Source organism: Camarhynchus parvulus, chromosome 6 (assembly GCF_901933205.1).
Source record: "Camarhynchus parvulus chromosome 6, STF_HiC, whole genome shotgun sequence".
Lineage (NCBI taxonomy): Eukaryota > Metazoa > Chordata > Aves > Passeriformes > Thraupidae > Camarhynchus > Camarhynchus parvulus.
The window spans coordinates 20,312,894-20,339,765 of record NC_044576.1 but is presented as its reverse complement, the minus strand read 5'-3'; the positions used below and the strand labels follow the sequence as shown (position 1 = coordinate 20,339,765).

General features: G+C 37.7%; 1 protein-coding gene across 1 annotated transcript in view; it reads left to right on the top strand.

The window, feature by feature from the left end:
- The first annotated feature begins 3,913 nt into the window (after positions 1-3,913).
- The window catches only part of BLNK (B cell linker), an 89,368-nt gene continuing 66,409 nt past the window's right edge, over positions 3,914-26,872 (top strand). Inside the window, exons 1-2 of the mRNA XM_030951175.1 lie at positions 3,914-3,988; positions 7,591-7,653. Coding sequence (XP_030807035.1) covers positions 3,914-3,988; positions 7,591-7,653 — 138 coding nt within the window. The remainder of the gene's footprint in view (positions 3,989-7,590; positions 7,654-26,872) is intronic.

Below are 26,872 nucleotides of genomic sequence, written 5' to 3'. Positions count from 1 at the left end.
AAACTAGAGAACAGTCAGTCCAACTTCAAATCTCACAAATATACAATGCAAATGTTGGGCCTCAATATAGCTATAAATTGTTTCTGCAGTAAAAACTGACTTTTCAGGAACAAACTGTGTCAAACCAGTTTCATTTCCTTCCCCATTACGATAGCTACCTAGATAAGGGGCACAAAGCCCATATTAAAACTGATGCTTTTACTAAGGTCCCACATAAAAATCATCACATACAAGCTAGAGAAACGTCATTAAAGCACTGTTTGTTGTAAGAGGTTATCTGACTCTCATTGAGAATATACCCTGTGAATCACTTCCAAACTCAAAGAGTATTCCAAGTAGAGTTTCACAGGGGTTTGTCCTGGTCTTAACTGTATTCAGGAGTTTCTTAATCACATGGGTGCTGCACAGTAAGCATTCCTAAAGTCTATCAGGATATTACTGGGCCAGAAGTGGTTTCCATGAGCTAAAGAGTATACCGGGATCAGTTTAGACACCTCATTTTTCAGAAAGATACAGCCAAATTGAAGAGTGTGCTGAAAGGGAAAAGACTTAAGAGTTTCCCACATCACTACTTATGAACAAATTCTCCTGAAACTAGGTTGGCTCCTTCAGAAACAGCAGGATGTCTCAGTCAAGCCCATCTGGTGCTTAGACAGCAATTATCCTTAGAAACAGACATTTCCTTTTGCTCCCTCCAGCAGCAGAGCAGAAAATTTATTCTAGATTTCCTTCTTGCTGTTCCACTTAAGGACATGCTGAATCTGATGCATCCCCAACAACTCAGTTAAAAAAATGGGTTACTGCACTGTTTTCCAAGACTGACCCAGTTTCCTCTAGTTGTGTTTGATCCTGCCTCTCTGCTGAAGCCCTGCCAAGTTCTCTCCAGGTTCCTTTCAGACTCTGATTTCTGTTGATTATGTTGCTTTTTTATTTCCTGTTAAATGAAAAAAATAAAAGACAAAACCAATTAGCAAGACTTTTATCAAACTTCTAGACAGATAGCTGTAAGCAAGACTTCATTTTCCAACGTTCTTTATAGACTTATTTAGACTATGAGTATATTCTAGCTTTTTACTTTAAGAATGTTTTTCTCCCACCCACCATTAATGCCAAGCCTGTCAATCACACTCACAACAGCAAGATACATATGGGACAGTTTAGGAGGAAGAGCAGACATGAGAAACTGCTCCTTTAACTTACTTGGAATCAACTACAACATGTGTGCCTGGGAGAAAAAAAAAAAGAGTATGTGGTAAGTCACATTACTTTCATTATTTTTATGTAAAATGAGAAAAAACAAACAGGGACAACAGTTCATATTTTCTGTAATGTAATATTTCATTGACCTATTTTGCTCAAGTATATTTTCCTGGGGCAGTATTCCAGTGTTACATCCAGTAAAACAAGTTGCCTGCTGCTGCTGAGGGGTTTTGCAAAGCCGAACTTTACTGTGGAAGTTTTGAGATACGTTTAACACATTTAGTGCTTATGTTCATGAATATATAGAGTAGTAAGAAATGCCAGTGGTATGATCTAGGAAACAGTTTTATACTACTTTTTAGTTATGAAATCACAAATTGAGAACTTAATTTACAAAAAGCCAAGGAGCTGGATCCTGCAAAAACTTGGGGTTTATGCTGCTTGCACATTTCAGACTCTAGGAAATGAACTTTAGCCAATATATAGTGTAAAGATGTATTAACCCTGCTTGATATACAGGTTCTGTATGGGAATGAATTTCTCTTTAGAGGACAAAATACCTGGTGTATAAAATGCTCACATTTAGATTCCACTGAAATTTGGTAGTTTTCAAGTACTAGATGTCCTTTTTTATTAGGGCTCAAAAAACGAAATTTCTTAATATAAAGAATCAGACGTCTACCTTTTTTTTTGGAGGAGTGAAACTGTAAAACAGTGCAGATTAAAATTGTTAATGTCTCCAGTAAGACACAAGTTTCTAAAACAGCAGATTACTCTCTGCACACATACCAAATACATTTTTAAGCTGGCCAGGGTTCACAGTAGATCAGGAGGCTCCAGGGAATTTTCAAGTAGCAAGCGAGCCTGATCTGCCCTAGGCTAGTGCTGTTTCACATTCAGGTATCTAAATTCTGCTTCAAAATTTTATGTAAGCACCTGAAAGTTTGGAAAGAAACCATTTCTGTGTCCTGTCTTTATCTGGGGAACTCTGGAAGCCTCAGTATTCTGCTCAAGAACTCCTCCCACTACAGCCCTCACAGCCAACATGTGTCCAACTGCACATATTTATTTGGGTTCATCACACCATGGGAGGTGATACATTATACAGGGGAACTAGAAGTATGAGGTGCTAAGTAGAATCAGTAATCACATTTGGGATACCCCAGCCAACAATTCTTGAAATAATCCCCTGGAGGGTAATGGAAAGTAAGTGGAAGTGCATGACAATATTCTCCATTTCTGCCACACACACACTTAAGGACGGAGAACTGCAGCATCAATTGAGCCAAGGGCAAAGCCAGCATCAAGAGAGGAGACGCAGGAACCCAGATGAGCCTCCCCATGCCCCTGGTCTTTTTTTTTTTTTAATGGAAAAATATTTCCTGCAAGTCTTACAAGTATCTTTGGTTGAACTACCTGTGCTACAGCCCCTTCAGGAGCACAAATCTGAGCACAACTTTCCCAAACAGATCTGCCTCATTCTGTGGACAGAGGCAGACTGCATTAACCCTGGCCTTTTAAGAGACTGTCCTAAGAGCCTAGATCACAAATTAAGGCAATGTCAACACAGAAGAACTAGCACAATCTAGTGTTGAGGGAGAGCAGAGAGAAAACAGGTAAGAGAAGGAGGACACTTGGGTACAGCAAGGTGGGGCAGCTGGCAAGGCAGAGCTGCAGCCCACCCTGCACTGCAGGAAGGAGACAGCAGCTGGCAGCCAGGAGCAGTTCTCAGCACCTCAGAACTTCCAAAAATGCTCCCTGCCTGATGAGGAGGAGGAGGAGCAGGTACGGCTGGCAGCACACACTGAACTGCAAAATTCTTAACACACTATTTTTAATTTGCCTTTGAGATGTTCTGAACTAGGACTGCTTACTCCTACTTGATAAGCAAACAGCCTGCACTTCACATTATTAATGTTCCACACCTGATGCCATCTGTTATTTGGTTATTTCCTGTAAGCAGCCATTAAACCTGTAACTCACACATCTACTGAGCTGCTTCCCACCTTCACAACTCATGACAACTCTGCAACAGACAAAATCACTCCTGCACTCAAACTAGGCAAGCAAACTTTCTTGTAAGGAATACATGCACCTCTCTCTTCTGGTTCTGCATATAATGGAAAGAGTATTGCTGCCTCCTGTCATCCAGGAAGATGGTACCTCCCTTGGAAAAACTCACAACTTTCTGAAACATTGAACAACAAAAAGCACTATGAAATTCAACATCATTTTTTCATAATATGCCAGCCAAGCACCTCTAAGGTTTTTCTGAGGAGGCCAAATTTAAGATGCAAGAGCTTCAATCATATTTCTGAAATTCTGGGACTGGAGTTTTGCCAGATCCAGTTCTGCCAAGTCAAAAAAGAGCAAAAACGTATTCCCTGGGAACACCTGACCTGTCAATCACTCTAACAGTAAAAAAACATGCAGGAAAAATTTTAAGGATAGCAGATGAGACACTTGAACTTTTTCAGTAATGGCAGGTATGTGCATATGTTGATATAACAACCAGTTCCTTATACTGGAGTCACTCACATGAGAACATTGGTACTTCCTAAATCACTCTTTACAGGCGTTCACTTTAAGTGACCAAACAGGAAAAAAGTTGCAAAAAGGACTTCCTCCTCAGATTTCTACATCAGTAAAAAACAGTAAAGCAAGAGTTCAGTAGTATTCATGCAGATCAAATTTTTTCTTCCTGGATAGAAGAATGACCACAAAACTACCATCTCAAGAGGAGTTTGAGAACTGGACAGCTTTTCAAGTTGCAGATCTCTTAAGACAGGTACTGCATCTGTATGTAAGACTTTAGAGAGTTCAGTCTATATTCAGCTAGCAGAAATACTTACTGGACTTAACCCTGAAAACCAGATATCTTATCCTATATCTATCACAAACATTTAAAGTTCTACAGATAGTTTAGTCACCACTCATATAAATATAATTTCAGTTTTCTGTAGAAATCTAATTCATGATAGAAGCGAAGATCTCTAACATTACCAACTATACAAAAAATGTTTTCTCATAGGAGTATTGCTTATAAGAGAAAAGATATTTCATGCCCAAATTTATTTCCTGCTGGGAAAAAATAATCATTTCAGAGAAAGTATGTCTAGTTTTATATATGAATATAGCTTTAAAATTTACAGCATGTCAATAAGAATCCACTCTTCTTGTTTTCTTCTCAATGCACATATACACACAGTAGTTGCTAGATGTTGTTTAAGTTTAATGTACTTGAACTTTTGGGGGGGGGGCAGTTGAGTCAGTCCTTTGTTGGTTTGTATATTTCTTTGTTCTACAAGGTCCTTTCTATCTAAAATATATATCTAAAATATATATATCTAAAATATATATATCTAAAATATATATATCTAAAATATATATATCTAAAATAACCTGAATTGCACAAAGTATTCCAAGCTCATTTTCAGACATCTTTCACTATCTTACTAATCTCCTCTCAAATATATAAAATATATCCTCCATGATACAGCCTTTTTAATCTCATTTTTCCTTTTAATCTACTGAAGACTATTACTCAAGTTTTAGAGTTCTACCTGTAATTTCTAAAGCCCATTCCTGCAATTGGATCTATAATCTCATTTTATATCTTTTGTTTGTTTCTATGCAAGTTACTCCATGTAATTTTGTATATAGGAGTTTTTTTCCTGTGTTTATTAATTCTAACTGTAAGAGCCCCAGTCTTTTCCAGTACCTTCTTTACACCAACAGTGAGAATTCATGGTTATTAAGGTTTCTCATTTCTGTTCACAAAACTTGTCAATGCAGAGAAACCAGCAGCTCTCTGTGTTATTCTATGCCATTACAGAAATTTTGAGGTGCACAAAGCCAGTCCTGGCTGAAACCCAGAAAACAAATACATTGATTTAATTCTGCCTTGAAATACCAGATCCTGTTACTGCCCCACCACAACACTTTCACCTAAAGATATGCAAGTCACCCAGGAAAACATGACATTTCCCAAGTGTTTGACTTGCAGCAGTGGGAGGCAAGAGCTACAACCACAGTGGCAGCTCTGTTCAGAAGGTAAAAATGGCAAAATATTTACTATGCAGATATACATTTATATCTCTTAGATCTAAGCAGTTGTAGTACTCACTGGACACTGTGTGAATTTTATTGCTCATGCACATCAACTTCCCTTACAAATGACATTTTCATGTCAGAGAGTGGTCTCAGAATAAAAGAGTTATTAGCGATTCTGAAGCACTTGGACAATAAAGAGCGCTGGAGAACAGTTCAGATTTTGAAAAAATCATTCTGGGTTCAGAGAAGGTTTTGAGTACTGTGCAGGACAGGTACTCAAGATAGACAAGCAGTGAGAACTGAACAGAAAACAATATATCAGCCTTCAGGAAAATAATTTCAGCTTCCATGGTCTGTGACTGAGGCTGGGTTTTCTAGAAGAGGTATACTCATGTTGATGCCACAATACATATGTAAAATGGGTATGTACATATGTACCATGCAATTTTAGTATTTTCTGAAATTTAAAAGTCTTAATGATATAGATTTTTCTGTGGCATAAATACAGAAGTTCTTAACTAGCCATTCTGCAAAGTGTTTCCAGCCTCATGAAAGGAATTTCGTATAAAATCAATACCTTAACTACTAAATAATAATTAACCACACAGATTTTGCATTTTCCCTCATGAAGATAGTAATGGAGACCTGTTCGCCATGTGGATGTACCTCACTGTCATCTTGCACCTATGCTGTAATTGCAACAACACTGAAATATTCCATGTCGTGTTCAGAGATTATCTACTTGGCCTCCATTTACCATGTAGTCTGGTTGCCCTCCTAGTACTGATCTTAATGCACTTGTAAGAAAAGTTAATGCAATCTCAAGAAAATTAAAGGTTCCATGGTCATCACACCAGCATAAACACCAGCAGCAAGACATCCACTTGCCTGATGCATTAACCATGTAAAATGAACACATTTTCCCTTACACAAATGCTTGATTAATAGCATAAGGCAAAGCTCAAAAGCTCATCAAGCCAGTAACTGAAGATATTGGTAGAAACTAGAAATAGATGAGCAAAAGCCAAGAGAAGCAGAGAGTCCATAGCCTTGATTATTTGCCTCGCCACCAACACCCGTGCAACTGATGGCAAATTAACACAATGCACAATGACCACTGGTCCAACAAGCACAGCAATCCTCTCCTTTGAATTGTGATCTATTCTGCATTGCAAACAAACAGGATTCTCCCAATTATAGGACAAAAAATTATATAAACCCAGGCCTATCAGCTAACAGGCCAAAAAAAAATGAATATATGTCTGAACAGGACATTTTCATATCAAAAAGTAGATAAAATACACATTGAATATTTAAGCACGATCAGTTTTAAGTAGTCTAGAAATACAGAATTATCTTAGGAATGCCACATAACTATGTCAATAAGAACTTACTGCACTAATATTTCTCTGTTAGCATCTGATTTGGTCACTACTGATACTGACATTTACATCTAAGCATTAAAAATACTAAAACTCATTTTAAGAGTGCTACATTCTTAAAGAAAATATTCCTAAATGTTTTTACCACTTTCTATGCATAATAGTTGATTTCTTTTAAAAGCCACACTAAGCCATCTAACACGCCATGAGATTTTTAGGACATCTTCAGCCTTGATCCATTCTTTATCACTTTTTAAATAGAAAATCCAATGTGTCCATTTTTTCCCAAACTACTATTCAGAAGTTAGTTGTATTTCAAGATGTAATAGTTCTGGACATTCTGGTTTCATTTTAATTTATAATCAACATCAACTTTGTTAAAAAACACAATTACCACAACCAAGTTACAGAAAAAAACATCCTGTTTCTGAGCCTGAATTCTTTCCAGCAATGCCCATCATCATGGTAAGTGGTGGCACTTGGGCAAATAGCTGGTGCCAAAGTCAAGCAGAGCAAACAGAGGTTGGTAAACAGCCATGTGGGATGATGGCATGCCTACTGCTGAACTTTTGCCTCAGGTTACCTTTTAACCTGTTTCTAATTCTGGCTTCTTATCCCACTGCAATCCACAGTATTTCTGTTGGGCTCCTTGCTCCACTTATATGACATTTGCTGCTTCAAAATTTCTTCTTGTCTACTCCATTCACAATTTCATTAGCCCTTATCCCCTGTAATCTTTCTTCCTAAGAAAGAGGTAATACTGTGTCTTATCTCTTATGTGAAAGTCACTGCCTAAGCATTACAGTTACTCAATATTCTTTTTCTAATTATCCTTGTCAAGTAGTATAACAATTTCCACAACCCTGACTATTTGAGCATGGAAATATTAATTAGTTGGTTTACAAATGCCAAGTTTCACACTATTGTAATAATCTTGTCTTTTTTCTCACCTCAGTTTGGAATGCCTGAATCTGCTGCGGTTGTAGAAAAACTGTGCATGAATGGATCTCGTTTCTTGGTAAGCAAATATTCCATAAGAGCTCTCACTGAGGTGTATTTCAGCTTGGGAATTGTACTCCTTATAGTGCCAGGAAATAATGTGAAATGTTTCCTTCTTTATACACACTTCATCAATTGCTTTGATTTTGCATTTTAGTGGGTTGATTTCCACCTCTGACTCAAGGAATCCCCACACACAAAAGAAATCCCAGTCAGCCTTCCCCCCTCCAGAGAAAGGGCAGATATAATCAGGCCAGCACACAGGTGTGGCAGGGGACAGCTCATGAAATATGAGGAGGTTGTGGGGTTTTTTAACAATATAGATATTTTAAAGCCATCATATATGTAAAAGCTTTTTGATAAAATTTGCATTATTAAGAACATTTACCAGCACAGAATTGTACATAAATTTTACAGTAAAAGTTTAAAGAAACAATGCCTGAAAAATCTGATAATGTCCTTTCCTGACCTCTGTGGAATTTTTTGTATGAGTGTGTTTCATTGACTGCAACTAATTAGGAGACAAGACTAAATACACAAATACCATTTGTGTAGCTACTGAAGTAAAAGTTCCTTAAAACATATTTTAAAGGTAAAATTATTGTTATGGTGCATTTATGCACTGCAGAGATAATCTGTTTGCTTGGCAATTCATTGCTCAACAGAACTGTTTCTAGGGTGCATCAGGAGTTATACCTGCTGTTTATTCTAACAGGAGCTTCAGTCCTGCAACATGATTCATGAGACTGCAGGTGCACCATGGCCACAGAGTAAAAGTGGGTTTTACCAACAGCTCACACCAATGTAGTGGGGCTGTCAAGCACACACTGATGCCTGTCCCATCCATCCATTACAAATTGGATCACTGAAGGTGCTGCAGTCTCTATCACTGGATGAGAGGCAGTGAAGCTAAGGGTGGATGTGGCAGCTTCCTGTGACTCTGTAAATAAAGCTGTAGAGCAGCAGTGGACTGAGAAGTAATTTCAGATGTTAGTGGCAACCTATTCAAAACACAAGTGAAAAAAGCAAGGAGAACAATGGGTGACCTTTGCTGACAGTCCACAATAGAAAAGTAGTATGATTAAAAACGAAAGCATTTGCTACTATGTTCTCCAAACTATGTAGTGTCTTCAAAGCACCTTTAAAGACTATTTTGCTCTGCAGAAAACATGACATTATACACGTGACACAATGAGCAACATACATTTTTTATGTCAGTATTAAAAAATTGAGACAGGTCTCACACACTGCTAGAAACTTTCTTACAAATTTTATATATTCTTTAATTTAATTGTTCAGTAGCATTGTCAACATGATAAATCTGCATGCTTGAAACAGAATTATGACAATACTAAAAAAATATCAAATACCTATATTTTTCTATCATTAATAGCCTTATTTGAGTAATTGTAAGATGCTGTCCTCCTATGTACAAGCTAACACATATATCCAGTTTAAAGTAATTAAATCAACAGCCAAGTTTTTTATTCCAACCTCCTAGTCCAATATACAAGAAATCTGTACTATGCCAGAAATTAAACGTTTCTTATCTGCTACAAGGTGTGTTGTAGAAAGCACAGCCTTAGTACAGCTACCTTAGCAGTATGCAGTGGAGTAACCATATGTTGGACACTTAGAAAATCTGAGTTTCTTTCTACACGACATATAGCATGATTCCCTAACTGCATTTGCTGTTCTGTGCAGAGATGTTCAGAATTAAAAAATCCCCAAAATCCTGAAGCTGTTATGTGCCTGTTAACTGTCTTTTGCAAGAACCTCAAGGTCTGCACTTCAGTTTATCCTTCAGTTATAAGAGTAATATGATTTCCTTCTACTCCTGTCTGCAAAGTCTAAACAGAAGCTCAATATCACCTTTAGACATTGAGTTTAGAATAACTAGAGAAAAGCTGGCCATCTATCACTACACAGCAATAAACCAAAAAAACTAAGCCCAAAACCCTTAAAACAAAACATTTGAACAAGCCTGATGACAGCTACTAAATAGAAGTGACAGGTTTACCTTTGCATAGTAATTTTTAAAAAGCAAATACAGGTCTGCTGCTGTGTGTGCACAGACACCCTGTGCACACATGGAGATCTCACAATACATGTGCAGCATTTCTGTGTATCTAGCAAAAGTTAGATGAATATTTAGATACAGATCTGGTTTTGCTATGAGATCTGTTAGAAATCACTAAAAGTGAAAATTCCTTTTAGCCTGGCAGATAAAGAAGAAAGCAACTCCGTGGTATCTGGCATGAGAACACAGGGAGCATGTTCAGAGAGGCCCAAGCTGCTGTTTTACCTTTGCATCAGCTGAAAGATTGTCCTCCATCCCAGTTGCAGAAGGCATATCCAAGCGCCTGGGAAGGCAGGGAGGGCACCCCAGGGGGAGTCACCCCAACACCAACCCATCCCACCCTTCACAACTCCCAGCCAAGCCCTTCTTCTCACAGTGTGACTCCTCCAGCCTGCCCCAAAGCCCTGCTATGGCACTGACCCCTAAGAACATGCTGCACAGGGGTTTTGTGCCAGTGAGATATGCCAAAATTCAGAAGTAGTGCCAGCCCACTTCTGGGCAACACTGGAGGGAAGCTTTCCCAGAAAGAAAGATCTGCAGCCAGCACGCTGCACTTTTAGCAAAGGTATAAAACACAACCCACCAGATGTGCCTTTATTTCCTGCTTTTCCAGTGAGGACACTCATCTTTTCAAATTTTCCAAAGAGGAATGTTGTCAAATGTTGGGAAAATGCTGCAGAAGGTAATTATCCTAAAGCCTGCCACTGAACTAACACGAAACGACTTAGGGAGCCATCCTGCACAAAATCCTTCATGTCAAATGCAAACTGCATTTTATTTGAAAGTGAATCAAACATTTATCAACAGTAAGGTCTTTTTGAACTTTAAAGTGTTTGGAGTCATGCAGGCATTATAGCCACAAAATCTGTGATAAGTTGGCCACAACACCTTAAATCAATTTGACTGCCTTCAGAATAAAAATAATCAACATTTATATGGTCATTTCTTTGAATATTTTTTCCCTTCGAGTGGCTAAAAAACAATCATTTTTATGGTAATATCATATTCTATTTTATAAACATACTGAGCATCCAAATGGACTTTTATAGGAAACTAAATTACATGCATTTCATAAAAATTTAGAATAGGTCTTCTTTTACACTTCTGTAGAATCTAAAAACACAAAAGGTTGGTATATTAGATCTGAAGCGTACCATGCAGTTTCATTTTTCATCAATAGTACCATACTTGTGATAGTTACTCAATATGCAGGTCACATCTGAGTGATGCTAATCTAGTCCTAATGTGCAAATCAGCATTAAGCCACAGCTGCATTGCACAGAGCATATTATATTCTCTCTTGCTTTTTAATAGCTGAACTTGCTACAGTGTGCTCCTGGCTTTTCAGTTCCCTCTAAGTGTAGGTTGCTTGTTTGATGTTTTTTTTTTAAATTCTGTTTTGAGATTGAAAAAGATATAAAAACAGGGAAGTTTTACTTGAACTTCAGAACTGAAAATAGGAGACTTTCTTATTAGATTTGTATATAAAAATTTACTAAAAGAAATCTAAACACAGCAAAAATGGTCAGGCATTGATTCTAAACCACTTTCATGTATTTCTCCTCTTTCTTGTTCTTTCCAAATGTGCTTTGAATTGCATGGCTGGAATAGGAATGCCCTGGAGAAAACCAGAGCCATGTTATTCACAAATACTCTACTGGGGATTTTTGAATAATATTTAAAAAATTGAACCAGTGTCTTCCTGTGGGAGATTTCTGACTCCCTGCCAGTGCAAACACTGCCAGAGCTTGTCAGGTTCAACTCACCGAGCCTGTCCTTTGACATCCATTTCTGTCAGCTCTGCTACTGAGAAAAAGCAGCTCTTGTCCAGAAAAAGCAGCCCTGGTCTCACTTGGGTGCTCCCTCCCATCCCTGCAATGCAGAAGCAGCAGACAGGAAAGCACAGGAAACATATCTGCTTTCAATAGTGACCACAACAACCAAACCCAGCACACCTAGAGCCCCTCTGCTGCTATTTGAGATCTCCCACCTTCCCCAGTTTCAGCTAAAAGAGTATTTCTCAACGATGGGAGTGATATTTTCACAGCATGGGATATGGGAATAGATGGAAAGACATTGAAATTGGTTTAGGTGGCTTGGACAAGTGCTTGGAAAAAAGATAACCAGCATCAGGTTCTGTTCAGATTGATCTGACATCCACCCCTGTATACTTAGTTTTACAAATAAAAATCAGACTATTAATGCCTTGAGTTTCCAGAGAGGGGGAAAAAAATCTTTTCTAGGTTCTATAAAAACAAAAGAAATTGAAGACCTACTAAGTACAGTCTTATAAGCTAATTCTTCTTGGAAAGAGCCAAAAGAGTCTTGCAGTGTTTTCCCTGGGTGTCAAGCAAGGATAAAAAGCTTAGGTAAGGTTAGAGAAGAATAGTCCCAAGTGCAGGTACTGTTGAGTCCCACCCATGGGCTGGCTATTGACACCTTAATTACCCAAATGCATATCCAGGGTTCAATAATATACTGCATATCTCAGAAAGCCATAAAGTTTTTGCCATGACACAAAACTCTAATATTAAAGTTTTGGCACACCCAATTGTTTTGGAAGTAGAAGTGATGTAGGCATTGTTTGTCCTGCCTTTGGCAAGCACACAAGGTTACCACAGCAAAAAAGGGATTGCTCACCACAGAAAACTGATGTTACAAAAATACATCTTCAGCTACAAAAGTAAATTAGGCCACGTAACTGCATCAATTTAGTTGCATTTTTACACGATTTTTATTCCTCTGACATTGCTTTCTCCTATTTATCTACCATCTGCCACCTTCCCCCTTTGCATTTCACCATGACTGAGCCTCTCTTCACCCACTCCCCTTTAAACTTCCTTGCCTTCATTGTCTTCCAACACCTAGTGCTTTGTTTCTGCTCCTCTTTTAGCCAGGCCCTCCTTCCCTTTGCTCCTTAATGAGGTTCTATTGGTCATGGATTGAAATTTCTCCTACTGATATTCCTCATGGATTTACACTCCTTCAGGCTTGCCTCATTTCCATTCTTCACAGATGCAAAGGTTTCCTGTCAGAGGCAGCAGAAGTGCCTTAGATAGCATAAGTATTTTTTCAGAAACACTTTAATTTCCAGGTATTTCTACAGGCTGTGATCACTTTCTCAATGAAGAGAGGATAGTAATAGGAGCTGGGCACCTTAAGAGCTGGGTCTCTTTTGTGCAAAGAGAAGTGATCTTACCACCTATCCCTTTAGCAAGTACCTCACAGACTTTGAAAACACAGTTAAAATAAAGCTGTTCAAAATGAAAGTTTTCAGGGCAGGAGGAAACTGATAATAGTTCCTTCTCCGGGGAGACAGATGCAAAGCATTAAAAGAGAAAGCAGAAAACATAACAAAGAGTAGAGCAGTGCAAGCTTTGCCCCTGAGCAGTTCTTGCAGGGATACAGTGGGGGGCAGAGCAAAGGGCCAGGTAAGAACAGCTCCCTGGGTCCCCTGAACATCAGCGCTGCCAAGTCCAGAGCGCTTTGGTTCTGTTTCTTACTGTTTCTAACCAAATAGGAAACTGTTTCTGAAAGCAGAATGAGTTACTCAGAGTCATTTCAAGAAGAAGAAAATGGTAAGAGCATGTCTTAGAAAGAAGACAAATGTTGTTTAACTTATCCCGTAACTAGAAACAAAGAGTCACCTTAAAGAGGCAAGGGCTAAAAGAAAGATATTTTACAGCTAAGCACCTCTGCTGCTTATCAGTCATCTTCAACCAGGTCGTAAGGTACAAGGGTACTGCATAAGACAATTGTAAAATAAAAGCAAAATTCGCATATTTATCCTTATTCTCAAAAAAAAAAAGGCAAAAGAAATATAAAGCTGGATTACTGAATGTAGATATAATTTCTGAAATCCAGGGCACTGTGAAGATACACATCATTCTTGGCACACAAGAACACGTGATTTTACCAATCAAGTTATTAGTTAAACATATATGAATATTAGCAAATAAAACACTCAAAAGAAATTATTAGACTGAGATACGAAGTCAAACACCATTATCACTGGATTTCCATGATAGTTAGCTTAGAAACTGTATTTTATCCAATAAATTTGAATTCTTTTCCTGCCCAGTGTTTTCAAATATCTCAAAAGCATCTTAATAAAACTGTCTAATGTCAGAACCCAGCAATGGAATCCTGCAGTAAAAAAACCTGAGCCCATGCAAAAGTATTTATTGCAGGAGTGGCCCCTTATTTTTTTTCTGTGACAGAAGAATATTTCCATTCTTATTCCAAATGCTGCTGCATTATTATTGAAATTATTTGAACATATTTTTTTTGTTTTATGCAGTAGTTGCAAAGAAACTTTGCACTAAAGTATTTGCCTGCTTTCCAGTCTTCAAGCTCCAGCCCATAACAATTCAATTGAATTCTAAATATCATGATAGTCATAATTACATTAAATATGGATTAAAGGAATATCTTTTGACACAGAATTCTTTGTTCTTAAAGTTTGCTGATAATTTTAAATGTTGAGTTTTGTGTACCTTTCAAGTTCAGGGAACATGAAAAAGAATGTGAGAAGTTGTGGAAATTAAGCCCCTGTGTCATAGTTTCTAACGTGAACTTTGTAAGCCCTTCACTGAAAAACAGGAAAACTCCACAGAGCCTTGGGCTTTGTAATTTTTAATTTCCTCCTGTTTCTGTTTTGTTCAAGTATCCTAGTTATAAAAGTGCACCCCTTCTTTTGAGAATTTGTGATTAGAAGAATCTTTATTTTGGTTGCTTTTGTACTTGTTCCTTCATGAAAGATCAGGAGATTTGACAATGCATCTAAGTTGCTTCACAATAGCAATGTCCAAAATCATTAGTAACGTTTAAAAATCGAGCCAGAAACTATAATCACTACCCCATTGTTAAATACCAGCTGCTAACCATTTCAGAAATCTTCTAGCATGCCTAATCAGAATTTAGTCCTTCTGCTTTCCCATTACCTGTTTCCAATGCAATTCCTCATTCTCTATTCTTTACTTCATCTTTAAAGGGTGGCTGAAGAGGGGCACCGTAGTGCTCTTAACCTGAGAGATATTTCCAAAGGCTTCTAGCAAAGTACACTTTTCTGCAGTAAAGACTAAAGCCAGCTGAATATTTAGCAATTCTCATGAGAAAGTATGAAAAAAAGTTAAAAATTGATGTTGTAGAGGAGTTTTTCCAGGACATAGCTGACTCTTAGGGCTCTGTTGGTTTGGAAAGGTGAACACATGTACAATTCCATAGAAAACAAGAAAGCCGTGTGAGAACCAGACAATGTAGCAGGGAGAAGGGACTCCTTGGGAATAGGCTGGAGAGAGTCTGAAGTTTTAAGTTGTCTGTTTCTACTGAGTTCAGAAAGGGAGAAAGTCACCAGCCTTCTCTGTAAAAACAGGATTGCATTATGTACAGCTGACTTTAGTCTAAGTTTCTATTGCAAAGAGAGGGAACCTGGAAAGGCCTCGAATATTAACATTTTATTTGAGGCAGTGGGTGATGTTAGTGCCAAAATGAGATAAATTTCCGAGGAGATACATTTCAAGCTGCTATTCTTAATCAAAGAACTAACTGGAGTCCTAAGTGCAGAAATTAAAAATAACTAGAAATTATTGAAAAAAAAATTAAAGTAACTTCTATTTTTAAAAAAGGCAGGAAAAGGAATATCCTTTTGTTGAAATCTGTCTGGATATTGCAACTACAAAACTACTAATTGTAAAGTGACATGAATGAACCTAAAACAAGTACACTGTTACCCCCACAGGACATCCACAGGGGTGTTATGTGGGGATGATTCTACCAGGACAGTTCTGCTGGTAGATTTTCACTTAGAAACCCTTGTAGCCTAAGATTTAGGTATAACCCACAATAACCTGAGCACTTTTTGCTAACGCTGACCGAGCTATTATGGCTGTATTAAAAAGCTTAAGGCACCTAAAATGAAAGTACATGAAGTGTGCAACGCAAAGTTATAGAAACTAGGAGCATTGAGGAAATTACCAAGAGTCAGGGAGTTTCCCTTAGTAAAATGAAGCCATCCTGGGTTTTTTTGCATGATGACATCTGCTCTGAAGAAGCATGATGATAAGGGGAAGGGGGAAAAAAGCAAACACAACAGGAACACCAAGCCTATAGGCTGCTACTAATGGAGTGACTTCTGAATTTCAATGTAATACTGTCTTTAACTTAAAAAGATCAGCAGATGTCTTGCAAAAGCTGTCAGTTTTCAGCATACTGCTAAGAGCAAAAGCTTCCAGCCATTCTTAGAATGGCTCAAAAGACGCTATTAAATATTTATCTATCTTTCCATATCTAAAAACTCATGGAATTTGCCTATATTAAAAAATAAAAACAGAACATACACAAATGCAGTTGCAGAGATCTTTCATGACTTTTCCCAGTGCCAATTTCATGCATAAGCACAGACCTTACCATTAGGGAATCTGGCCTGGAGTTTGGGTTGGACTGCTGGGAAACCACATCACACACTGGGGCTCAGGAAGAGGCATGCTGGAAAGAATTTAGAATTCCCAGAGGTCCTACAAAACCAGTGCTTAGAAGAATAAGAATTTCAATCATTTCATGTATTTTAGGCCCCTGGAATACTGAAGAGTAAATTCTATGCAAAATTCACATTAGTGTGTCAAATGCAGAAACACAGATTCTACTTGTAGGGTATTTGACTCTTTTTAGGCAGCATAGGAATTTGACTCTTACCTGCAGCATTTTACTTCACTTTAATAAGCAGATAGGCACAAAATTCCTACAAAATATATTTTTAATTGTTTATTAATATTCTTTCAATATGCTATAGAAGATTTTTATTTTGTTTCTTTGCTTTTCTATTTATTTCTTCCAATGTTCCTGTATAGCTGGGCTTTTTCCCTTAACAGTTAAACTATTTTGTCCCCTGCTACTTGAATGCAATTTACACTTTTAAAAGGTATTATTATCTGCATGCATTACAACAGAGTCCTTGAAAAGCATAAGACAGAGAATTATTAAAACCTTACAAATGCCACGGGGTTCATTTCTCATGGTATGACCCTGATAGAGTAAAAACTTGATTTTCTATCAAACTTACTTAAATGTCCCATTAGACATCTAGAACATCTAATCAGCATAATATGAGCAGGCAGGGTGCTTAACCATCTGAATGTAGGATGAGATACAAACCAATTGAACAAGTCATACAATTTTTTGGTTAAAAAAATACAGGCATTAGACTACAAACATATGTTATCTATTTATAGCTGATGACCTATTTTATTCACTCAGAACTATTCAAGGCAAATGCTGACATTTGCCCTTAACCCCTAGTTTCCTGTGAAGGGGAAAATGCAACACTTCATTTGTGTTTTAGACTGTCTGGGTCCCACAGTATATAAAAAGCAGATTAGAGAAATGTCTGTATGTACCAGCATTACACCATAAGTGAAAGAGACTCTTCACTGGAACAAACAAACAAACCAACCTCAAAACCTCACTCTTTTACCTGAATGTTTTTGATTCAGGTTACATCAGAGTATCTGAAAAGCATCTGTACAAACTCAGCACCGAATTTTGAAGAAGCAGCAGGAAAAAAGGGCAAATAAATTCTGTAATAGTATCATCCCCAAAGCCTGGGGTTTATTTGGTCATATATACACTTTCCAAACAGAAAGTCCTCTACTGACAAAATTTCAGTGTTTTTAGAACTGTACTATGCATTATTTATGGTGTTATCGTTTCTTCCTTTTCCCTGTCCAATTAAGTATTCTTGAACTTTACAGTGTAGAGCTACATTTTCTGTTGGATCTTGAAGGACTTTTGTGACTCTGCTTATGAATAAATTCAGAATTATATAAAACTGAGGAAGTCGACAATTAGGTCATAGGAGGTTTTTTATGTTGTCCTATGTTTTTCATCACAATACAAACCACCACACTAGTTCCAAATGTGATAAAGATCCATTTGGTCAGCACAGATAAAACTGGTATCATTTCATATTGGCAGACAATAGCTGAATTTCCACTACACAACATGAAGTATGGTTGCAACATCAAGAGTTTCTTAGATATCATTTTGCCTTTGTTGAGCTTCAGCTTGAAGTAACCTCAACTTGTGAATTTTAATCAGCTAAAGCCAAATAGAGCCACTTTTGTCATGTTAAACAGTACCCAGATTCATTGACACTGCAAAATCCTGGCTATCAGACAGGTCAACAATTCTTCCAACATCCAGCTCCTGAACCTGTGCACCTCACACACATCTGAATGAGCTGCAGATTCCCTCTCTCACACATGGATAATAGTGGGAAGTCAGAGTCATTTTACAAATACATTACAGTGGGAATCACCAGAGTCACTTACTTGGCAGATAATGCAAAAGAAGGAAAAATATATTTTGTTTTTCCTTATTTAAGTGTTCTAGAAGACATCTGGTCATACTATGCGAGTATATTATTTGGCTGGGTAACTACAGTCACATGTAAAAAGCAGTAGAAAGTACTAAGTGAATAAAGTTTTACTTTTATTACTCAATGTTTTATTTTTCTGGACTAAAAATACAACACTTCTGTTTAGTTTTATATGAAGTACACACCACTATGGGTTATTTCTTTAAGTTGTATGGACAAGTTTCTTAATTGATTTTGTTTTCTAAGTCTGCATGTCTGAAGTTTAAAATCTGTGCTTCCCTCCCCCCACCTAGAAAAATAAGTGACTGTAAAATACAGATTTAGCAACAACACCCATCCATTTCATCACCATCTCACATTATTAGGGAGTTTGATTTTTTTCATTTTTTACTTTTATTGCACCAGAAATGGCTACAAGTAATTGGAACCTATAATTGAAATAATATGGTCATGGCTAGCAGCTTTACTCACTAGAATGAATGTGGAAAGCCATGCTAAAAAAGTACTTAGAGTATTTCTTGAACTATGAAGAAACTTAAGTAATCAAAATTGCCTAGTTTTATCCAAAAAAGTTTCTATTTTGCATGTGGGCAATTAAAAAAGAACTGGATTCACATTGATATTGAACTCATTACAAACCTTTTGACACAGCGGGGGATTAACATCTAATAAACAATTTGCCAGCAATTGATAACTGACATATCAAAATTCAAATGCTCTCTTTGTTCTTTTCCTGTTTTACAAGTGTATATGCCCAGTTGTAAGGATGGCTGTTATGTAAAATGACCATCCATTATTGCCTCTTGACTTTCACAAATCATCAAATCATTTAGAGAGCAGCATATGTTTTTTATATATGTTGTGTTCATACAATCCCTAGTTTGCTTTTGCATGTAAACACTACATGACAGTCACTCTGCACAATAAAATAAAATTCTTTAAAACCTTGATTAAAGCATTTAAATGTAAGAAATGGAAATGTTCACTCAAAGCTAAATTTCAGTATTAGTCAATGGTTTGAGGGTGAGAAAGGGAGAGACAAAATTAACCAACAGTGACTTTTTCCTAAAAAGAAACTACTCCCACACAAAAGGAAACTGGGGTTAAGAGAGTAATTTGAAGTTAACATGTTAGTCACACTCATCCCAGCATAAATATCACTGGCTTCCAGATACCATTATAAGGACAGGCTAATATTAGAATTGTTCAAAATATGTGCATTGTTTTCCTGGAACAAGCTTATTTTGGAAGCCATGTGAATCTTCAGAAATTACTAGGATGTGAAAGGACGTTTGCATGCACAGTTTTGACCTCTTCTCTTGCTCTTTGCCTGTTAATATATCTCAGCTGGTTTGTCTTTTAACATCCTAAAACTTCCAGTAGCTTTCAAAGTGCAACCTTTCTCAAAGAAAACATGCTGCTCTTCCTTTGTCCCCACACTCTGAACTCTGCACAAACTTGGTAATAGATTAAAAGAGATACTGCTTCAAAATGGTGCAATGGCAGCATCCTGAAACTCAAGTGTTGTTTTATGAACTGCCAGGAAAGGAAAGAGTGTCTGTTTGTCAGTGGAAATTTGGAATTTCTTGTAAGCATTTAATCTTGGCTGTCAACAACATGTTGGGTCATTGACTTATAAAGCTTTGAAGCAAAAATATTTCTTTTTAGACACGTTAAATAAATATTCTGGTATTTATTTCACTTCAAGAGCCATGCTTGCTAACGACTGTAATTTAAATTTCAAAAATTGGTAGAAGAAGTTTTTTTTAAAGGAGATTCATGTATATTTATAGATAGTGGAAGAGTCACTTCAATGACATTTGGCATCATTTTTAGAACCCACACGCCTTGCTCTCAATTAACTTGGGTCACTTCAAGAATGGGCCAAAAGGAAGCCTGTTCCACATGCATTCCTGAACAGTATCTAATGCTATAAAATATGAATATACTAGGAGCAAGATTATAAAATCTGAATACTTTGAGAGGTTTGAGAACTTCAGGTGTAGACAGACTTCACTGGCTACCGTGAAGTGTCAAAGAGAAAAAGATTGATATTTACATTTATGAAGATTCATCATGCTGAAAGGGAAGGGAAAGATTCACATGCTGGGTACTCCAGGACCTTGATTAAATATGCAGATCCAGCATGAAATCCAAATAAGTAAATGTTTGTGTGTGAAGACCAAGTAGCAATTCAGAAGTATAAAAAACACAAATCACTTCCATACTTGGCATGTGTGCTTCACAGTCTGTAGAGCAATATAAATATACACAGGAACACCAAAACTTTCACCTAATATATTGAGTCCTGTATCCAAAACTAGATCTTCTTATCTCCTTTTTCCTATTGAAATTATCTAAGAGTCTAACATCTAGTAGATAGATATAAGTGACTTGATAAACAGGCCATTGTACTGTTAAATTTCCATGCAAAAACAAAGGAGGAGAAAAACTTTCAAAGCACCTTTTCTTTTGCTTCTTTCTAACTGACACTAACATCAGGTCTTGACAGCTAAAGTAAAAGGAAATCAAACCTCTCAAATTAAGTTACTCCCTACCTTGATAGCTATTCTACAACATCTATCATCCAGAAGCATCGTTAGCACCAGACATGTTGCACTGACAAAAGACATTGCTGATTGCATTAAACCACAAAATACTTTAATTAAACCATTTAAACACACTAACAAATTTACTAGTATCCCAGAAAGATCGGATACTGTGGTATGGGGGATGGAATGCTCTATCTACAGGCTGTCTTCAAATTTCTAAACTGTGAAAAATAAAGCAGATGTCTAAATCAAATACCCTTAAACACTTTGTACTGGAGTATTTAGGGAGAAAGTTTGCAAAGCTCTCTGTGTCACTGGTACACATTGAGTAATACTGCACTAGCCTTTGGCTTTGCCCCTTCAAGATGCGGACCTCAAAATCTGGAGCTGTCCTGGCCATAAACCACTAAACAGCAACCTGCTCTCTATCACAGACCAGGAGAGAGGTGACTACTCTGCGCTACAGCTGTCCTCCTCCCCACCTTATTAGTCCTCATCCAGACTCACTTCTGTGATCCAACACAGATTTTGTTAATACTTTGAATTAAGATATTTACAGACACAAGTATGTGTAGTTGTTTTCTCCAGGGGCAGAAACAGTTTCTCCTGTTTGAGCCAGGGCCACATATTGCATGCACTATTGGCAGACAGTCTTTTCCACACATAACAGTTGTGAAGGCTGAGTTCATGCAGCAGCTTATACCTGGCATGTGTGCTTCACAGTAATAGGTCTTAATTGTGCTCAGTCCTGATACCTCTGCTGCTTACCTAAATCATCACTATTTGTGGTGTTTTGTCCTTCTTGCAATGACTGCCAGGCAGCACCTTAAGGTCTAATTTTTCACGAAATTATTTCAGCCCTTGAAATGCAGCAGTCGTGATCTTGCTGTTGGAGTCAGTGATTACTCACTATTAATGATGTTGCTTGCTGTGGCTGAGGTAATATAAATCAAGCAAATCAGGTTCTCATTTTCAAGATGCCTACAGATACAAATACATGACATACTCATGGACTGTGTGAATTAAAGAGTATCTATACAGGACAGCTTTAACCATTGTGATTACATATACATATACAGCTATAACCATTGTAATTATTCAAATCTAAACAGTGGAACTCAAGCACTACCTCAAAAACCTAAACCAGTACCAAAGGAGGTACAGCAAATCTGTACTATTCCCCACTATCCAGGGAACACTTTCCAAGTCAAATAGCTCAGCACATTTCTGTGTGGGCATTTGAAATTGTTTCTTCAATGTAGATGCTCGAGGAGCTTATGAGGTGGTTTATTTCCAAAGAGAAGACAGCCAGCCATCAGTGTTCAGGGTAGACAAGCATGTAGTAAGCCACACTTGGTTTCCTGATTCTGTAAGAGTATTTATTCTTATAACTAAGATTTGCTACTTCTAGTTCCCTTGATGAAACGTAATGTGCTTATAATTATGCAGATGTTCTTTCCTAATCTTTCAAGAATAGATAGGTTTTGCTTTTAAGACTGCTGTTACAGCTTAACTGTTGCTGACAACTTCTGCTATAGTATTTGCTTTGAGAGGTAAGATGATTCTCATACTCCTTCTCTAGAGCTTTTTTGGTCTCAGCTGTTTCCCAGCACTTCTTGTTGTGATTGTTTTTGTCTAGATGCAGGAAAGCAGAAGGCAGCAGATTCTGCAGGCAGTGTCAGCAGGGAGCACATCTGCACAGTTCCCAGGCCCCTGGCCAGCAGGGGAGAGCTGAAGGTCCAATGTCACACACTGCCTGGGATTCTCCAAGATTGATCCCACTGCTCCCACAGCCTGACACACCTGGGGAGCTCCGTATTTAGTTACTTGGCTCCTACAGCAGCAGTTAACTATGATTATGACTTAACATTCCCTAAGAAAGTAGAGTCCTTGCCAGTCTCAGCTACCAGTGACCTGAGAATTGATTCCTGATAGGCTATTTCCTGGTCATTTTCAGAGTCCCTCATGAGAGCAGGATGGAAACAGCACCCAGAAAACTGAGTTTTGTATTTCAGCGCAATGCACAGGGCATCTTGCACTGACTCAGCCTCAGCCTTTTTTTTACTGACATTACTCTTCCTACTAACTCAATATTCAAATACTGAAAACACCACCACCACAGCCATTTTAGCTCTTGCCTCCTTCCATTCCCTCAGTAAGCAAATTAGATGAACTGAAGGGACTTTTTCATACCTGCAGAGATATCTGCTCACTTAAGGAAATACCAAATAGCAAAAACAGATTAATAGGAAAGATGAACTAGAAAGAAACTGTGCATAATCACACAGCCAAGGGACAGTCTCTGTTTTCACAGCATAAGCCAGACACTGAAGGGCACCAATTGACTCAAACCACCTGCATGCAGTTACTGGAACAGCACTCAAGTAACTGCTGGAAGCAGCAGTTGGCCTCAGACCTGGTTCAGCCCTGACAAAGGCAAGGTTATTAACAGAAGCTGACAGTGTCAATTCTGCTGCATGTCACCATTAAACTGGGTCAACAGCTTATTGCACTCACCTTGGGCTGAGTCTTGAGGAAAAGTCAGTTCTTAAAGCAGCGAGTCTGCTTCCAGCAGGATTCCCCTGCAGCATGTCCTGTTCTCAGGTGACTGGCATTTTAACCACAGACTAGAAATATTTTCCAGGCCTTAATTCTTAGATGTGGACAAAAATAGAGCTTTTGACACTTCAGTATTTCCCTTTGCTCTGATTCAGAAGGAATAGTTGCAAACATCCCATAAAAGTAAAAATAAAGTGCTTTGGAACAACTAAGGCAGTAATGCTTACATGTCTCATTTGGGTCTCTTACCTTTTTTTAAAAAACATGAAAATTAATTGCTTCAACTTCACCAATTTTTTAATAGTCTTAATCATCAATAAAGTAAAAGAAACTCTGAAAAACAGCTTGTTTTAATTGATGAAGCATTTTTAGAGATAAATGGTTCTACTAGAAGAACTTCAGCTGGCCCTTTAGAATTATCTTTTTCTCATAAAAAGAAATCAGACTTCCTAATCTTGCAGCCTACATCAGCAGAGGCTCTGCTGCTTTTTTGCTGAGGCTAAATTTCTGGTGGACACAGTTATTTCTATATGTGGCAACTTCCTTCCTCTTTCAAACACTAAAACTCAATTTGCTTAAGCATATATTGGTGCATTACTGCAAAGATTTGGGAAATGGTTTTATTTTCTGTGTTCCAGTAAATTTCCTTTCAATAAGGACATGCAAATACAGACAGAGCTCAGCCCACAGAACATTACACTGTCAGTGAGGAAGATAGCATAATTTTTGAAAGAACCTTGGAAACCTCTCATCTCTCCATCAGGTCAGCCTAAGACTAATGGGGACATCATGTTCTAGGAAAGATAACATGACCTTTCCCACTGTATGCGCTATATAAATAGATTTACATTGCAAATCAAACCTTACTGTCTGTCTTAGAGCAAGGCTATTTCTGCAGCCAGCTTTCAAGGAGAAGACCATTCATTCCACACATGAGATTGAGTAAAACAGGTTCAAAAAGTCTTGGACAGTCAAGCCTGAGCAAACAGTTCCTGGGGTATACAATAGGTTAGAAACACGAGGTCATAAACAAATAAATCATAGGTGAGCCCACTCATAGCACATATAAGAACAAAGGGTCAACTAGTTTAAGGTTTCACTTTATTTCTCTTAATGTGAGATGGTACTATTGCAATAGTACCAGAACAATAGTATCAGAACAATGCAAACCACAGGGGTTCACTGAGCTACTGTTGAAAGAAAACATCTTTCAGTCAAGCAAAAAACAGGTTTCTACCACCTCAACAGCTAAAAAATGTGGTAGGTGAGGCAGTACAGAATCCTCAGACCCATATAGCTCAATGCATATTACACTTCACCAAATAATTCCAAAAACCCCTTGGTTTTAATTTGAGGTGTTAGAGCAGCAATACTACAGGCAGTTCTCCATCAATGTAATAAATTCCAGCTGTCCTAAAGGATGTAGAGTACTCTACTGTTCCTCAAGTAAGGGAAACACCTAGATCTCAAACTCCCATTACATGTTGAACACAGCTCTTAGTAACACAGTATTAGATTGGCAGTTTTTTAACTAAAAGCATACCTGAGGACAAAATAACAGCAGCATTCCATGAGGGATGACAAATCCACAGCAGACCAAGAAACCCAGCCTCAGAAGTCCTATTTACAACAAGCACATCCTGAATATATTCCCTTCCTACCACCACTGCCAGCAACACAACTCCATTTGTACTATGCCAGGTTTTATATAAACCAAACACAGAGGGAGGCACCTGCTCTGACATCTTAGAGATCTCATGTATATTAACCATTCTGGTGCTACTAGCATGCTTCCACAACTTTGGAAAGGCATCAGTGTCCCAGAGGTAAGAAGCAGCCCCAGGGAGTGCAGACAAAGTCAGAGCGACTTTGCACACAGCAATTGGCCTCATGTCATTGCAACAGCTCCCACTCAGACCCAAAAGGTCAGAAGCTTATTAGAGCTCTTAAGCACCTGCAGTGGATTACCAGGTTCAGGACAGAGAAGATTGCATCTCCCAGCTCTGGCTGGCACAAGTGTTAACAACCAATCTCATCCTTAGAGAGGAGCTCTGCAGCAAACAGGATTGCTGCTCAACTCTGCTTTCCCACTAAAGCAGCAGGCTCGCCTATCTGAAATGACAGCTGCTGTTTCTTATACCACTTCTATAACTGTGACTCAAGTCTCACTGCAGAATGTCAACATTTGTGTTCAACAAATATGATTCACCATGTTTTGAAAGTAACAGAAATGGAATGTAGAGGCAGCATATGATTCATTCCAGCCTTGAAACTGCACAACTGCACAAACACACATTGAATTAGAATTATGCTACCAACATCTTTTATCTCTGAAATATTTGCAACAGTTATTATGAAATGAAAAAACTGTAAAATAAACACTTAGAACCAGAAATAAGTCAATATAGTTTGACAATTCTTGCCACAAACTGCTAACCCAGAAAAAATAATTTATTATTTTTTTCCTCCCACTTCTAATCACACTTTCACTGAAGCACACTTCCTTTCCTTCTTCTTCAGATTTGTCTTTGTCTTCACCCAGTCTTCTAATGCTGATCTCTTACCTTTTATAATCTGGAAGATAGCTTTGAATTATGCTTTTATATTTTTCCATGTTCATTTTAAATTGCACCATTTGACGGTAGGTATGGTGCCCCTAAGCCATGTTTTTGCAAATAATTTCTAAAATAATTGATATTTCATTTTTGCATATCTTAGCTTGTTATTAGTAATTTATACATTACGTATATAATGGCACTGGAGGCAAAGATAAATTAAAGTTTCAGTGGGGCAGGCAAGCAGAGTTTTAGCAAGGGATTTTTTCTTCAAAGACACAAGCTAGACAAAAGAGAAAAGCAAAATATTTTTAAATGTCCTTTGAACAAAAATGTGAATTAGAAATTAATATATTAACCATGATTTAGTATGTAATATCAATATTACATACTAAATTAATCAATATTACAGTAATATAACAATCTGTTAATCTGCTCGGCAAACCAGTCGCACTGTAAAGCCACTTTGCACAAAGTGCTATTGCTGCCACTAGATGTCAGTTTTACACACTTAAAAACGGTCAATTCCCTTTAAAATAGTAATCCTCCATTCACAATAGAAACAGCTCTCTATTATGTAATTCCTTCTGAATTGACCTTTAATTTGAAGTGTCTCGTTTTATTTACCTTCTCTCCACTTCTTCCCCAGCCCCTCGGGGCATAGCTCTCCTTTATTAAAGAAAAAGAAATTCAGCTATGCATTTATTCCATTATTTGCTCAGTCTGAGACACTGGCAGTTTTTGCCAGATATCACTGACAATAGTCTGTATCTCAGATTGTGTCTCTAGAGGCCAGCACTGAAATCTTACTTTTATTCCCCAGAGATATTTTTATATTCCAGAAGGACACTTCTACTAAGAAATGCCATTACATTTTTTTACTAAGAAATGTCAAAGTAATTACAGATAGGCTGCCATGCCAGTTAACAAGGGATGTCATTGATATGGCTTATTACAATTTTATGATTTTTCAGATTTTTACTTATATTGACTGCCTAAATGCAGATTTTATTTATGCTTCAAATCTCTGTCTCTCAAGAGTCAAAAACCTAGCTGTGCATTCCTCTAATCTCCTACAAGGGCTCTTCACAGGTGTTTTTCTTAAGAACAGTTTTCAT